The following is a 16,894-nucleotide window of genomic DNA, read 5'->3' as shown; positions in this document are numbered from 1 at the left end:
AAAAATCACTGAAAAATGGGTTTAAAAGTGATTCAACTGGTCAGCCAAATGAGATATTGGCATATAAGTGAATTACACTAATTGTACATCTGTTCTTGAGGTAATTGTTTATCCCCCAACATCACAAAGGCTAATTTGACCTTTGGGCAACCGGTGTGTCCAAAAACGTAGTTACTGCTCTTTGGCTTGGCAGGGCAATGCCTACCATTATGATAAAGCCAGGAGAGATGTGGCTGTTTAAGTCATCCCAACGTCAGTTTCTGTGACTCTGCTGCCACTTTGTGGTCATATTCTGGTATTACAACCAGATTGAACCATGCTGGAAATGAATGTGGGAAGATAAACAAGTCACCATTAGATACAGATGGTCTGATCCTTCCCCGTGTTATTAACAATAATCATTTAAGCTTTACTCTCCACTGAAAGTACAGAGGAATGTACTCCAAGCTCTACTATGTCTGTCTTATGTTGATTTGTGTTCATTGCACCTATGTAGACTATGCCTTTTAACCACATGAACCCTTTGTTGACCCTTGGTCTATACCCCCTTTTTCTACCCCTATACAACAAATCTCTAAAAAAAATAGCTGATGTACAATCTCACTGCGTGTCGTGTTGAGACATTCTGTGAGCTTTTAGGTCTGCTATTTTTGCAGAATGTTTGCCTATTATAACATGCACAGAATATAGACACTAGGGTGCATGTGGTTAATTCTGATAGATACAGTGAAGCTAATGTTAATTAATTATTCAATTGCAGTGGTTCAATTAACAGTCAATTATTACATGTGTACATGCAGTATTTCATGTCTATGTCCATGTTTTTAGGCCATAAAATTGCTGAGTCAAGACTGAGCTAACAAGTTTGTTAGAAAAACAAACACATACACTATAAATCCAGCCGTCTATAAATCAAGGTATGAACATTGTGCATAATTACAAATAATGTACATTTACTTTACATTGTGTCCTCTTGGGAAAGGAAGTTCCTCTTGAGTGACAGAAGGTCTCTCCCTGTGACTTCACAACTTACTTGAAACAAACAGTTAAGGTTTAAACCTGAGAAGAGGTTCATGTCCACCAGGGGGAGTCGGGAGTTTCTCCAACAGAGATATGATTTCTCTGTAGTTTGGCTGTCATTGTTGCTCCACACAACATACCATACCACACAGCACACCCACTCACTCACGCCACTGACATTATGTCTGTGTTCTTACATACATTCTTTTCTTTTAATCCTTACTTAAACTCAATTCATGTGTGACTCCTAGCCGTAGAATACGACTCTCGTAGATGTATTTTATGATTATGACATTTTCAATGTACGAGAGTCCTAGACACATGGCCAACGGGACTTTCAGCGCATAGCCTGTCCGGGCTCCAGTCCAAACATGTACAAATGCAAAAATAAAGGTGCTTACCCCCAAGCCCCAAATGTTAACTAACTGTCAGGAGTTCTGCAATGTAATAATCCATATTCTTCAATAAAGAAGTGTTTTTAATGCCGTCTGTCTTCCCCGCCCCTCGTTGACTGCCTGTTTGTGTTTACATTTTTTGTATTTCCGGATGCGCTCCGTCACTACCGCCCATTTTGAATTTCCTACAGAATCGGCCACGGCATTAAAACACTTCTTTATTGAAGAATGTGGATTAGTACATTGCACTAGAACTCCTGACAGTTAGTTAACATTTGGGGCTTGGGGCTAAGCACCTTTATGTTTGCATTTGTACATGTTTTGGAGCCCGGACAGGCTAGGAGCTGAAAGTCCCGTCCATGGGCAATAGTGTCTACGACTCTCGTAGATTGAAAATGTCAGAATCATAAAATACATCTACGAGAGTCGTATTCTACGGCTAGTGTGACACCTATCCTGTCATAACAATGCAGGTATGACACACATTACCCTGAAAACACCTTTGTCAACCACTGTCTCCTGTCTCTCTACTGCCCCCAGTGATCGTGTTTGTGTACGGCAAGATAAGGTAGTGGACGTTCATTCCATTAAGTAGGTAACGTTCAGCAATCGGTTCTTAAGGTCCTTGAAGTCGGGCCTATCGTCTGCCTCAGCGCTCCAACATTCACACATGATGTTGTAGATGAGCTTGGGGCATTTGTCTGGAGCCGGCATCCTGTATCCTGTGGAGACCTGCTGGTACACTTCCTGGTTGGAGTAGGCTGTCAGGAGGGAGAGAGTGATGGAGTAAATGTAATTTTAAAACATTCCAGTGAGGTAATAAAAATCCTGATGAAGTTCCCTTGGGGAATGAAACGCTGATCAGTGATCTGCCATAAACAGTGAGAGCTAATAACAGTATGCAGACTCTATTTCTATTTTCATGCTGATCTCCTGTTTGCCCTGCACCTGTTCACCAGAGTGGATGTGCATGCTCTATGTTTCTAAGATAAAGAATATCTTCCTGGTGCTACAGTATTCTATCTTTATTTTATTATTATTCTTTTTTTGTTAGGGACAGAGCATATTAAAGGGGGTGTAAGTGATATTTTTTGTTATGATAAGTGTTAATGTATTCTGATAGTAATCATTGTCATAGAGTGTTTGTTTGGCCTGTTCATTGTGTGTTCTTTGTGACCTGGGAGTTGTGGAGGATGAGTTTCATTTTGTTTTTCACTGTCCACTGTACAATGATGTAAGCAATTCTTTATTTGAAAAAAAATCCAGGATAAGAATCCAGATTTGTTTTGGATTTCTGAATGTTGTATGTTAAGTTGCCTGTTCACCACGGAGGTTTTTGTTTTAGGAAAATTCATAGAGAAGGCATCGGTGGCAGTTGCGCTGGAGAACGATGTATCCGTAACTCACAGCCTGGACAATCAATATGTTTAAGTATTCTGTTTGTGGACATCTTGGTGTTAATTATTTTTATTCCCGTGCAGGCTGGGCATCTTGTGGTGCAGGTCAGGACACTATAATGAAAAATTATATCTATCTATCTAGTAACAGGGGGTCTCCCTGTCACTCCAGCTCTTTAGTAAACAGAAAATGCATTTTCAGGGCGGAATACCAATTTCATCCAATTAGGAGACAGAACAGAAAATAAGAGCAGACAAAAGTGGAATTGGAACACTACTATATAACTGAAGCTTATAAATGGGTAATTCTCTCTCCTGACTGGATGAAACTGATTACTCACCTAGAAATGTCTTTTCTGTATATTAAAATGCTGGAGCGATGGGGAGACCCCTGTTACAGAACAAACACTAGCAATTATTACTATCAGAATATAGAGTTATTTAATATTATTTTAACAATCAATCAATAAACCTGGATACGGTACGCCTCCGCCGGTGATGATCTCATAGAGGAGAACTCCAAAGGACCAGACGTCTGACTTGATGGAGAACCTGCCATGGCTGATGGCCTCTGGAGCACTCCATTTATAAGGGATCTTCTTGTCTTCCGTTATATAGAAGGGCTCCTGGATGGGATGAATGCAGGAGAGCTGGTGAGAGGGAGTGACACTGACACACGCACGCACGCACACGCTCTAAAATCCTCAGTGTTAATTTAACTCTGAGAGTGTACAGATGTTGGTTACATCTCAGAGTAACACATGGATAAATGAACACCGGGGATTTTACTGTATACTCCTCCACTGTCCATTACCTTAATAATCCTGGCCAGACCGAAATCAGCCACTTTACAGATAGAGTTCTCTCCCACCAGGACGTTACGCGCTGCCAGATCTCTGTGAATACTGTTATGCTCCTCCAGGTATGACATCCCATCAGCCACCTGGGCAGCCATGTCGACCAGAGACACCGCATCCACATGCTGTCCCTCAGGGCCTGAGGGATGAGGACGAGCAAGTAAAGCTTGAGAAATGCTAATAATCAAACACCTGACTCGACACTGGCACAGGTCACTTTACAGCATTTACTTGCTCACAATATATTTACATTAGATGTTGACCTGTTAATAACATGTTGATAACCTTGCACACAGAACCTTCACGCACCGTATTGATTATCTTTGTACTTTATAAAAAGGAGATAGAAAGTGTGTAGAAAGTACCTTCTCTTGTTGAGTTAACAGTTTAAGTGTGGAGTCACACTGCCCTCTATCGGCAAGATGGGTGTACTGTTGCTATACACCTACTATATGGGATGTCTCTAGAATCATTACCATTACAGGTTTCTAGAATAAAAGAACTCAGAACTGAAAGGGGTCGTAGAATCAGAACTGAGAGGGGATCTATACTCAAACTGAGAAGGGTACAAAGTGAACACACACACACAGACAGGTTTGTACCTCGGAGGAAGCTGAGCAGGTTTCCTTTCTCCATGAGCTCGGTGACAATGTAAAAAGGGGAGGAGGTGGTGCAGATGGCGAACAGAGAGATGAGGTGACGATGGCGAAGTCCTTTCAGCATCTGAACCTCTCTCTGGAACTCAACATGGTTTAACTCAGAGTCTGGAGAGGGAGGGAGGAGAGAGAGAGAGAGAGAGAGGGGGGGGGGGCATATAAACAGTCCTTATGTTGTGTCTGATGGGACCAAGCTAGCATCATTGCCTTGGTCTAATGTTGCACCTACTAGTACAGTACAATACACTACACAGTACAGTACAACTTATTATGTATCATATACTGTATACTAAACACAATAACAGCAGACGTTTCAAAACATGAGAGGGAGGACGATGGGTGTTCCATTACTGTAGCCAGGTTGAATAACATGAATTAAATGTTGTGTCATTGCTAAACCAACTCAGTCATCTCCTTCCTGCACTCTGTCTTTCATGCATCATCAACACAAGGAAGTGACTCAGGCATGTGGAGGATGAAAGCTAGCATGTAGCCTAAGCCACAATACAACTGTATATGCACACAGTGGCATTACTAAACAAGTATTGTAGCACAGTGGTTCTCAAACCTTTTCATGTCAAGCACCCCTAAATTGATGTGTAATTGGCCAAGGGCCCCCTTCAAGAGTTTGGGTCAGGGACTCCTGACCCCTGGTGTTGTGTTGTTGACAATTTTCCAAATTGACACATTTTCAAACATCCTGGATTAAAATTGGCTAATGGGAGGACCGACCAGGCGGGCCGGCGGACCACGTCATCATGCTCATGTCACTATGACTCAGCCATAACCATATAAGGAGTTCCCAATGCTGCTATACCCAAATATGGAGAGTGTTGTCTAACCTCAAAGTGTCATCATAGCATAAGGCGCAAACAAATCAGTCAGCTCCATATATGGGCACAAAAGGGGCATGCCCATATATGGTCACGGGACAAGGACTGAGAGATACAGAGATCTCCATATATGGGCAGATCGGATCGGATCGGCGGTGCAACGTAGGCGTGACCGACTCTAGATGTGAGGGCTGTATAGTGACCCGAACCTCTAGTTTTAAAAAATTGCAGATCTACAGTATAAGCTCACAACGCGTTACAATGTAATGCGTTGCGAGTATAAATGAGGGTTTAAGTGGTTTTGATGATATATTAATCCATTTTGCAAGAGGCCCCCTGATACCCTCTCAATGACCTCCCGGGGTCCCCGGAACCCACTTTGAGAACCAGTGAGTGCTGTAGTGTAGATGGTGTGTTCTCCATCAATATTAGTGGCTCTGGGGTCAGATGGTCACACAGTGGAACGAAAGTAATGAAGAACGAAGGAAAACACAAGTGGAACCTGCGGTTCAGCAGTGGTGGCTGATTCAGATTTACTTATTGTGAAATAAGAGATGGCAGAATGATCGAAGAAGGATGATTGTGCAAGCTTCTTTGGAAGTGATATTCAGCTCTCCCATCGCTAGACTGAGTTTGTTTTTTAAGCAGAAAGGAGGTGATTGAAGAGTGATTTATTTGGGTGGAACTTTTAGAAAACAGCAAAGTGGTCTATTTTACAAACTTGGAGTTTAATGCAACTTTCATATCTTTCACGTCTTTTAATGTGGAAACATTATTAAATACCCCATTTTTACAAGTCTTAAAAAAAGTCGATGCCCCTGCTTTTGAGGCCCATTCCTATATTGAGGTTGAGTACTTCTCAACCTCATTACTACTTGAGTACTGAGGTTGAGAAAATAAATACACTACAGTATGTCATGTCTTTTCAAGTATAATGGTGATGTTTGGGGGGGGGGGGGGGTTCAATGGACAACTTTTGTACATAATAAAATAAATGAAACACAGTTTTGTTTTTGTTCAAAAGGCATACAGGTGTGGTAGGCCCAGAAGGAAGTAGACACTGAGAATAGGGCACAGCCGCCTCATGACACCATAGCCATTCTTGTTAGTGGCACTGATACTTGACTTTGAAACAGGGAACAGAGATAAGTCAAACGTATCTACTGCTGACTGAAATGTCTTTATGAGCCTTTCGGGAAGCTGTACTGACGTGTGCAAACAATACTAAACAAAGTCCAGTTATACTGCCATACAAGTTCAAAGTTCAGCAACTATCTGTGTGATAAAACTGGTTCATATAATAATAGTGTAACTGTAAGCCTTTGAAATACTTACTGTAATGCTGTAAAGATAAGGTATGTACTTTTGTAGGGTAGTGTGCAGTAGCTGACTTCTTAGTCTCTCTGTCCTATATACTGACAAATCAAGGGTGTATATTTACATTTAACACATTTACACATAAAATGTAACTGTAGTTATGTTGTCATGGGGGTTAATTAACATTTATGAGATTCCGGTAGTATGTTGTGTCATCAGGCCAATGACTGCCCTCCATTTCATCCTCCATCTCCCAGTGGATCTCAACTCCTGCCCCTGTGGACCCGGAGCTCGCTCGCTCTCGTTCTGTCTCTCTTTCTCTCTACTTTACTGTTCAGTCGGGCTGAATGCAGCTGAAATGCCTTCTTAGAAACAGCTTTAGCATCCTTATTCTGGGCATGTCATGATACGCGATCGTTCAGCAAAAATAGCACATCTACAAGCTTCAAGCTTATAGATTGGCTATTTTCGCTATTTGTACAATACAACAGGATTTAAGTGGTTAACATAAAGAAATACCGCTTTTAATGATCTTGATGGCGACGTTGATGCGGTTCTTCCAGCGCCCGCGGTGGACGTCAGCAAAGAAGCCGCTTCCCAGCTGCTCCTCCAGGGTGAACTCCTCTTTAGGAAGCTCCCATTCATCCACTGTGGAATGGGACAGGTCCAGCGGCTGGGGCCGTCTCTGTTGGAGTCCAATACATATGAAGTTAACGTCTGTAAATATGCACACATGTGCATACACACATGCAATCACATACATATGACAGCACATGAATGAATACATACATGCTGTTAACAATGTGTACACTTAAGGCACTCTGGTGAAAATAGGGGTTGGAATCCTTTGCACTGCATCCAGCTTGGCCAGACATCCACACCAACACAGTAGGCTATAGCAGAAAGGGTAGAGAGCCCACCTGGGAAGCAGAAGGTCCCGGGTCGCGACACTTAACCCCTAGCTGCTCCCCCCGCCAGTTTTTGATTGGCTCAGCAGCAGGTTTGAACTGAAAACACACATGACACCTTCACATGCGTTTTCAGTTCAAATCTGCTGCTGAGCCAATCAAACAAAGCTATGGGGAAATTAACTGGAACAGGAAACAGGTGTGTCACCTTCTGAAAACTGGGACTAGAGTTAATAGACGGGTTTCCGAGCGACGTCATCACAGAGCAGAATGCGCAATCTGCGCATGCCTGGGGGTAAGGCGCGTTCGAAAATACAGCCCTGAGCGGCAGTGAGCGCACTGGCCAATACAAACTAATAGGCGAGTGTGCTCCGGTGCGTAATTTCCAAACGCACCCATAGGCTTCCCCCGCATCTGCGCGGTCATATTCCTCTCATGTTTACTAACAGGAAACCTGTCTATACAAAGAGCCTATTTATTGGCTATGTTCGCAGGAGGGAAGGCAGTTGGGAAGTGTGATCTATGCCGCTGCACTAGCAACTAAACTACAGGTTGATCAGGGTGTCAGTTAGCAGGGGTGTTAAACGGGTAAAGTTCTTAACTGAAAATAAGCATCAGGCGATTCCATGTGTATTGGAGGAGGCATGTGGTTTTGATAGCATCCCTAACATCAGCTAGTCTGAAGACGAACCAGTAGGGGTCTGCAGTGCTAAGACTACACAAGTGTGTGGTGATATCGGGAATTGGTGTAAGGACTACATTGGGAGATAAGGGGAAATAGTGGCAAATAAGAACAAAATGTGTACAATCATGCATGCTCATTGCTTACACATAGTTACATGCATATAGGTACATACCGTACATACATACTGTAGATGAACCTGTATGTACATGTAACATGTATGTATATAAACATACATACAGTACATAAAATATAACATGCATACATGCACATACATACAGTACATTAATATGGTATGTGCATACACAAGTACATTTATATAAATGTGAGTCCACATGCACAAACATGAATACATTAAAAAAATACATCAAAGTGGCTAAATCTATGCATCCAAGTTCACACACAGCTGTGCTTTGCCGTTACTGCAACATGTATAAATGTCTTATGCTGTACTCACTTCCCTCCTTTCTGTTTAGTTACAAGAGAATAGAGGAAGAAGTGACAAACATAGGAGGACAGTCAGCGGCAACTGTGACCACATTGTCAGGGCCCTATTTTAGGGCAGGCAGATTGGTGTGAGACTTGACTTGAACATGAAGTGAAGTGGTGAAGTGGTATAATTTTGGGGTCAACAAGGACCACGATTTGTGCCTTCCGCTTGCTTGTACCAGGTCAACCAACAAGCAGCATATACGTATAGCGTACATGGATGGACAGTACATGTGGAACTGTGGGTCCAATATTGTAAAATAAAAAAATTACATAAATAAAAAATGATATCCCGAAAATAATCTGGCGGGCCATTATTGCTGCGATGGCGGTTCTGGCCCGCGGGTCGCCTAATGATCTAGAGCGTAAAGTTGAGTGATGTAAATTGGAAAACGAAAATCATCAGACTTGCTTGGTCTAGACTAGAGGCACATAACATAAAAACAAAATGTGTTACTCCACATAATGATTAAACAGATTCTGATGTCTCAAATTGGCACAGTGCCCTTGTTAAGGTTAGGCCCTTCATTAGCTACTCCTACTAATTTCCCTTGTTGCAACTAACCGAGTGCGTATACTACCCCCATGTGCAGATCAAGGCACAGCCATCTCCACACAGTTGTTATGGTAACATGGATCATTTGATAGCCTAGCCTATAGCTCTGTATTTACCTCTGCAAACAGAGTTGAACAGAGTTTATGTTTATGCGCCATTCTGTTTGTCGTTTAGAAAAATTACTTGAAGAATACCCCAATTTGCATAGAGCTTGGTAGGAATGAACATTAGGCTACCAAAAAGAAATACTTCAAAGGTCAAGGTCACAATCAAGTGGGCCGGCGGGCAGGGGAACGGACCTCTGACGTCACGCTCATGTCACCATGACTCAGCCATAACCATATAAGGAGTTCCTAATGCAGCTACGCCCAAATGTGGAGTGTGTTGTCTAACCTCAATGTGTCATCATGGACATATCAGCATGCCCATATACGGTCATAAAAGGGATAACGACTGATAGATACAGAGATCTCCATATGTAGCAGAGAGAGTTCCTCTGTTACTCATGTTTGCACATATAACCCTTATTTATTGAATGACATTTGCGCAGCACAGTTGCACTTTTAGTAATTTGCATAGTTTACCTTAGTGCAATATGGAGAGTGCAATATATTTGTAGAGTGAAGTTTTATTGTTGAGTTTTGATTGAATGGGGCTGGACCATATCAGGATAGCAGAGGGGGGCAATTAGGGGCTTGTGGTAATTGTTAATTTATGTTGCAGTGTGAAGAAGGAATTGTTATAAATTGTGAAGTTCAGGGAGAGTTTGAATACTTGTGGGGGTTAAAGGTATTTAAGTATTTATTGTATGTTTAATTAGGTATTTATTATATGTTGTTAATGGTGCAGTCTAGCTCACCTGGGTATAAAAGGCTGCTGCAAGTTAACAAGAGAGAGAGTTGAGAGTGAGAAGCTGGACACCACCATGATGGGGTTCTTCAGCTAATGTCCTAAAATGTTACGTTTGCTATACGTTGGTGAATAAATACGCCATTTGGTTATCCCATACAAGTACCTCTGACTCTGTTCTTGTGTTTCCAGCCGCTAAGACGGTCCTTCTCACACCATATATGGGCATATAAGTCGGATTGCCGGTGTGATGTAGGTGTGAGGGCGCCCGAACCTCTAGTTAATTAAAATGACTGTTGAGTGATATTATTTTCTAGATTTAACCACAAGGCCAATTTTCATCTGCTGTCTCTGGCCAAGGTAAATTAATGAAAGGAAAAAGAACATTCAGTACAGGACACCAATACACAAAGTTCAGCATTATCAGTCAGTGGCAATGACTCTTTATTCTCAAGGTTGAGAATGGATTTCACAAAGCTATGGGAATAATCAGTTGCCCCGAAGAGATGATTAACGTTTCGATCGGACATGGTCACAATCAATCAAGGGCAGTGGTTGTTTACTTTTTGTAGCCTTTCTAGATGTTAATGTTTATGTCATATTTGTAACAAAACATGGATAATACAATGTTGTGACCAGCAGCTATAAACCACTCTGTCCACCCCCCTGCCCGCAAAACACATTGGTATTTGCCATTTGAAGGGGCTAAAATTGCACGCACGCGCACACACACACACACACACACACACACACACACACACACACACACACACACACACACACACACACACACACACACACACACACACACACACACACACACACACACACACACACACACACACACACACACATACACACACACATACTGTACACCTTACCCTCTTGCAGGGTTCTCCCAGTTTGCTGACAGTGCTGAGGTTGTTGGAACTGTAGTATTCTATCAGGTCAATGAGAGAAGTGAAGTAGTGGCTCTGTTCCGCGTAGAACTCACAGCCTGTCTGGATGACCTTAAAGTGCTTAGCACGCCCTTCTGACTTCACTGCACGCGCACACACGCACACGCACACGCACACGCACACGCACACGCACACGCACACGCACACACACACACACACACACACACAGAAAAATGCATGGTTAGTTAGTTACATGATCTCCAGTGCAGAAATGTAAAACACATACAATCATACAGTCATATATGGACATCTCTCTCTCTCTCCCGGCTTCTCGCCTCATATTCTCCCCTATTTCTCTCCCTCCTCTTATTCTCCTTTCCCTACCCCATGATCTCTCCATTCCCCCTCTATTCCTCCTCTCATCATCCCTCTCTCTCTCTCGTCCCACCTCTTCCTCTTTAAATCTATTTCCTAATGTACTGTAGCTCTCTCCGTCTTCTTCTTCCCTCTCTCTTTTCTCTTCTTCACCTCCCCTACCTCTTTCTCTCCTCCATTCTTTCTATCTCTGTCTCTACCTCCCTTCTCCTCTGTCGTACCTGACAGTACGTATCCCACGGCGTCTTTCTCGCTGAGGCGAATAAGGAAGGCTCCCTCCTGGTTCTCTGGCCTTAGCAGGTGGCTCTGGGCCTCGACGCGGTTCATCTTCCCAAAGAACCACCTAAAAAGAAATACATGGAGGTACTAAGTTCAGTTGGCCCTATAGTACTAAATATGGCGCTGATAGGTCCAGCGGTTTGTGAGATTAGCTCAGTACTAGCCTCGATCTCCAGGCTTTTATTTTCCTTCGCGTTTTGCAGCTCAGTACAAACACACAGAACCTATAGCTTCCTGCAGAGCCATGCTGCAAAAACTGTTAACTGTTAAGTTATGGCCAAATGACGACACTTGTGTGCCTACAAAAATATACCCAAACAAATTCTCCAATGGAAATGGGTTGATGCGGTTCATGTTGACACTTCTTTCATCGAGAATCTGTTATTTTCGCCAGTTGACACATGCTTGTCTTATGAGTATAAAACAGCTTTTAGCACCAAGACTACTGCTACTAGCCTACTACCACTGATGCTGCTGCAATCAATTAAGATTGCACTTTATAAAAACGTGTAAAACTCAATAAACTATTGGAGAAAAAAAGATTGCACTTTATTGATCCCACAGGAGGAAATTCAGCCATCACGGCAGCCAAGATACATAAGGTACATGCACATTTCCAGAAGGGTCTGATTATCAAACACAATAAGTATAGTATGAATACATCTAATAATCAGTAGAGTATTATTACCATGAGAAGTATACATTATTGTATAATTTATACTCCATCTTATGATAGTCTTGGATGCTGGAAATAGCTTATCTATAACCTCCTTGAGCTTGTAGATCTGCTATTTTCAGCACACAACACCAGAGTACAAAAAGTATGAATCAGGCGTATGTGTCAGTCAGTACGGCTGTGGTTATGAGATGAGTTATCTCGTGCAGTCTAGACACCAGATGGGCTTCTTCATTATATCAAACAAAACTTCACTGCAAAAATACTCACAGTCATAACATAAAAGTTGAACAATGTTAAATCATTTATTATGAGAGTCTACTAATAAAAAAATCAAAAAGGAATGTTCTATAAAATCGCATGACTCTTTATTTTACCATCATTTTGCAGCACATTGTGAATTGGCCTATTGCAGGTTACTGTTAAGTTAGTGCATTGTGGACTTTAGTTACATGGCCTACATTAAATTGATTCCTTTGCGTTATTACTTTGAATGAACATTTTATCATTCAGATGATAATATCACCAGCTGCTGGACAACACATTTTAACATGAAATTGATCATAACATTTTACTGTTACTGTCACTCATTCTTCTGTGATATTTTTTGTCCTCAGTTTCCTCCCACAGAGACCAAAATCTTGCCACCAACATGAGATTATTTCAAAAGCCTGTGCACTGTGCAGCGTATACACAGTGTACTGTATGGATGGAGACAGTGCAAAACACTGACTGGTCCTATCATGCTGGCTGGTCACTTTAGTTAGCATTTCTCTCACAGACTTTGGACAGATAGGGGGGCCGCAGCCGCTGTCATTTATCATTAATTCCCGGGCGCATTTGTGCGCCCACTGTGGCCGCCCTAGTTAAATCCGCCCCTAATTGACCCAAGTAATTAACAATAACAATCCTACTGATTGTTATTGTTAATTAGCTTTACAGCCCCCCCCCCCCCATGGTCCCGTGCCATACATTCACCAAAACATTGTCATCACAGCATACCTCTAGAGCAGGGGTCTTCAACGTCTTTTCAGGCCAAGGACCCCCTAGCTGTGAGAGAGATGAAGCTGGGACCCCCACTACACACTGTATAAAATTGTGTTGCAGATTAAACGTTTTCATAGATTCCAGATTAATTCAACCACTTAAACTACTTAGTAAACTTGACCTTTCACTCTGTACTTGGTCTGCTCTTTTTTCCCTGTACACCAAACCTCTTTGCCGAAAATAGCCAATCTACAAGCTCTGCTATTTTTTTTGGGTAACATTCTCCTCAGAATAGGGATGCTAGGGTTCAGATGGTTAATAAAAAAAATCCTATCACACAAAGATTTGGCGGCCCCCCTGTAGTAACTCTGAGGACCCCCTAGGTCACCTGTTGAAGACTCCTGCTCTAGAGATTTGACATTTAAGCCAGTGTGACAGAATATATGCCTATGTGATATTCACGCAGCTTGCATGGTTTACCAGAAACATATTAATAATAGGAACAACCACTTCCCATTGACTCACTCAGGGTTAAATGAATACTCCGGGTTCTACTGAGTAGGAAGAGAGCTGCCAAGACAGGAGGTCTGACATTATGGGAGGTGTTCATTGACATTTGTCATTATTTACACAAGATAGAGAATAACAGTAGCCTAGAGCACTGGTTCCCAAACGCCTTGTGAGCTTGTAGATCTGCTATTTTCACTACTTCTTAAAATGTTTTATTCTAATTCATGTAATTTCTTAGATTTGTTTTATTCATTTATGGAATTCTTTAAAAAAAAAGAAAAGAATGTAAGAAACTAAAAAATAAGGGGACATTTACCGGCGACCCATAAAAATGGACCCGCGACCCACATATGGGTCCCGACCCACTGTTTGGGAAACACTGGCCGAGAGAGAGAGAGAGAGAGAGAGAGAGAGAGAGAGAGAGAGAGAGAGAGAGACCTATACTCACGGTTGCGCATCCACAGACTCTGCTCTGGCTAGATAGTTATTAGGTACTATGCCAGTGTCCAGGACGCGGCCGTTCTGATCCACTTTCCTTGCCGTCCACCAGTCCCCGGTGCGGCTGATGACGTTGAACAGATCTCCCTCTTCGAACGACAGCTCGTCTTCGTGCCTGGACTCGAACGGCCACATCGCCGTGTAGATCGAACTGCTGCTGCTTTCCTTGACATTTCCACCGCTCCCCAAGGCCAGATTCTCTCTGCGTGAAGAAGAATCCCCATCATCAACGTCTCCTCCTCCTGGCGAAACACGATCAACCTCCTCCTCGCTGGTTCCACTAGTTCCACCGCCCGGTTTATCGCCGAAGAGCCGCCGCCACAGACTCTCCAGACACGGGCACGCTTTACGCAGAGATTCCCCCATGGAGACGCATTAATGGGGTCCTCCTAGAGTCCTAGCCCCAGGTGTTCTGTGGATTGTTACTGAACGCTGTGCGCTCTGGCGCGCCAGGAAGCAACACAGGTGTACTGTAGCCTACTAATACTACCCCACTACACCTGTTGGACAAGTACGGAATGGAATGGAACGCCTGGAACGCGTTTCAAAGGAGTGTTGAGGCTGTCAACGCCGGTTACAGTTGCTGACAGGACACTTTTGAATTAACTCCTTCAAAGTGTCAAGCCTGTTGTTGTGGGAACTCCCTCCGCCTAGTGGCGTCATCATTCTCACTCACTAATCACATTCCAAATATCAGATAGGCTATCCTACACGTTTGAGGTGTCACTGTCTGTCAAGCAGTGGTGTAAAAAGTAACTAAGGATATTTACTCAAGTAGCCTACAATTTTGAGGATTTCTTACTTTACTGGAGTGTTTACAATTTTCAATACTTTTACTTCCACTCCACTACATAAAATGTAGGCAAATATTGTACTTTTACTCCACTGCAATTATTTGAAGATTTTAGTTACAAGTTACTTTGTAGATTTTAATTATTATTACAAAACATAGGCTACATTAGCCACCTCAGCCCTACTTACTAGGCTATTTGAAAAATAGCAGATATACAAGCTCACAACACATTGCAAAGCAATGCGTTGAGCTTGTAGATCTGCTATTTTTAAAGTATTTTTTATACATTTGGAAACTTGTGGAATAGGACATTCTGCATAATGAGAACTTTTAATGTCAGCGCTTAAGCATATTTTAATGTGAATACTTTTGTGCTTTTACTCAAATACATTTTGAATACCGGACTTTTATTTGTAACAGAGTATTTCTACATTGTGGTATTGGTACTTTTACTTAAGTACAAAATGTGAGTACTTTTTCCACCACTGCTGTCAGTAATTGCAAAAACTATTGTAATGAAGCTGTCTTTGACTTTGTGTCAATCTGTCCGCAATGATTCAATATAGGCTATACTGTGTAGAGAGAGTAAACAGAACTTGTCTGGGTGTGTTTACACTGTCATGTACTGCCTGTTACAAAAAAAACTGCCTGGAGCGCCTTTTCTGCCTAAAATGAAATCAATAAATATTTCTCATCTCTGACATAATAACAAGACGACCTAAAAAGCCTCGCTAGCGGTCCCTAGAGGCCATGCTGCCCTTTATCTCTAACCAGGCCAAAATTCTTTGACTGACCAATATTAGCAAGCGAAAAGAAAATGGAAAATTACTATAATATATAGTAATTATATAGGGGGGGGGGGGTATCATTATACTCACTGAAGTACTGACACATAAATCTGCAAAAAAAGTGGAAAGGTCATGGGTCAATCAAATGGGGTCACTAGAGGAAAGGTCATGGGGTCACCGCAAATTTCATATCAATCCAGCCAGCAGATTTGATGCATCTTGCTTGAAGTATTGGCCTAGAAGTGCTAGTCTCACCTAACTAGATGATCAGAGATGTCTGCCTACGGATACATCTGGTGACTCTAAACTGGGTGTAAATAATTCTGAATAAATAAATATAAATATATACAAATAACATATACATATGATATATTTTGGTTAAAACAAGACGTTTTTTGTTAAACGTTACAGCTCTATATTCTGATAGTAATCATTGCTATAGTGTTTGTTCAGTAACAGGGTCTCTCCAGCTCTTTAATAAACAGAAAATACTGTACATTTTCAGGTATATGTGACAAAACTTCAGCCAATCAGGAGAGAGTACCCATAGCTTAATTTTTATAGTGTTCCAGTTCCAACTGTGTCTGCTCATTTATTTGTGTCATCACTTGCTATTTCACTTATTTAATATGTATCCGGACTGAGTTCTGGTTGGATAAAATTGGTATCCTGACCTGAAAATGCATGTTCTGTTTAATAAAGAGCTGGAGAGACATGATGGAGACATGATAGACCTTTAAGAAGAATGAAGGTGGATGCTGTAACATTGTATGTAATAATAATTATTAATTTCTAAATGCCACATAGTGTATGTATATGTCATCAAGAACATTACAGATTTCAGTGCTTCTAGTGTTAGAGCCCTACAGCTAGCAAGGCTAAAAATAAGAGTAGGAGGCATTACTATTTGAGTTGCTTTTTTCGAACCGGTCACAAAGTATTTTTTTTTTAGCACTTCATACTATAGGCTACACTGTATCATCGTCAAATGGTACACAAGGCCTTGAAACGTCATATTCAAACTAACTCAGTAGCTGACATGCAGTATGGTGCAATATTGTGGTCAAATGTCAATGTCAGCGATGAGCCACATGGATCAAGTATGCACACCTCTAGGTTGTCCTTGTTAT

At 41.9% G+C, this 16,894-nt stretch overlaps 1 protein-coding gene across 1 annotated transcript in view; it reads right to left on the bottom strand.

Annotated features, from left to right (window-relative positions):
- Positions 1–14,911, bottom strand: part of ptk6b (PTK6 protein tyrosine kinase 6b) — a 15,420-nt gene extending 509 nt beyond the window's left edge. Inside the window, exons 1-8 of the mRNA XM_084070279.1 lie at positions 14,134–14,911; positions 11,455–11,576; positions 10,841–11,001; positions 6,995–7,160; positions 4,272–4,433; positions 3,627–3,808; positions 3,285–3,438; positions 1–2,176 (exon numbers count right to left, since the gene is read on the bottom strand). The exon at positions 1–2,176 is cut by the window's left edge and continues 509 nt beyond it. Of these exons, the coding sequence (XP_083926405.1) occupies positions 1,995–2,176; positions 3,285–3,438; positions 3,627–3,808; positions 4,272–4,433; positions 6,995–7,160; positions 10,841–11,001; positions 11,455–11,576; positions 14,134–14,549 (1,545 nt within the window). The 5' untranslated portion in view covers positions 14,550–14,911 and the 3' untranslated portion in view covers positions 1–1,994. The remainder of the gene's footprint in view (positions 2,177–3,284; positions 3,439–3,626; positions 3,809–4,271; positions 4,434–6,994; positions 7,161–10,840; positions 11,002–11,454; positions 11,577–14,133) is intronic.
- Between the last annotated feature and the right edge of the window lie 1,983 nt (positions 14,912–16,894).

This window comes from Gymnoscopelus microlampas (assembly GCF_963454915.1).
Source record: "Gymnoscopelus microlampas genome assembly, chromosome: 10".
Taxonomy (NCBI): domain Eukaryota; kingdom Metazoa; phylum Chordata; class Actinopteri; order Myctophiformes; family Myctophidae; genus Gymnoscopelus; species Gymnoscopelus microlampas.
Note: the sequence above shows the minus strand (reverse complement) of the source record. Positions and strands in the feature narration are given on the sequence as shown.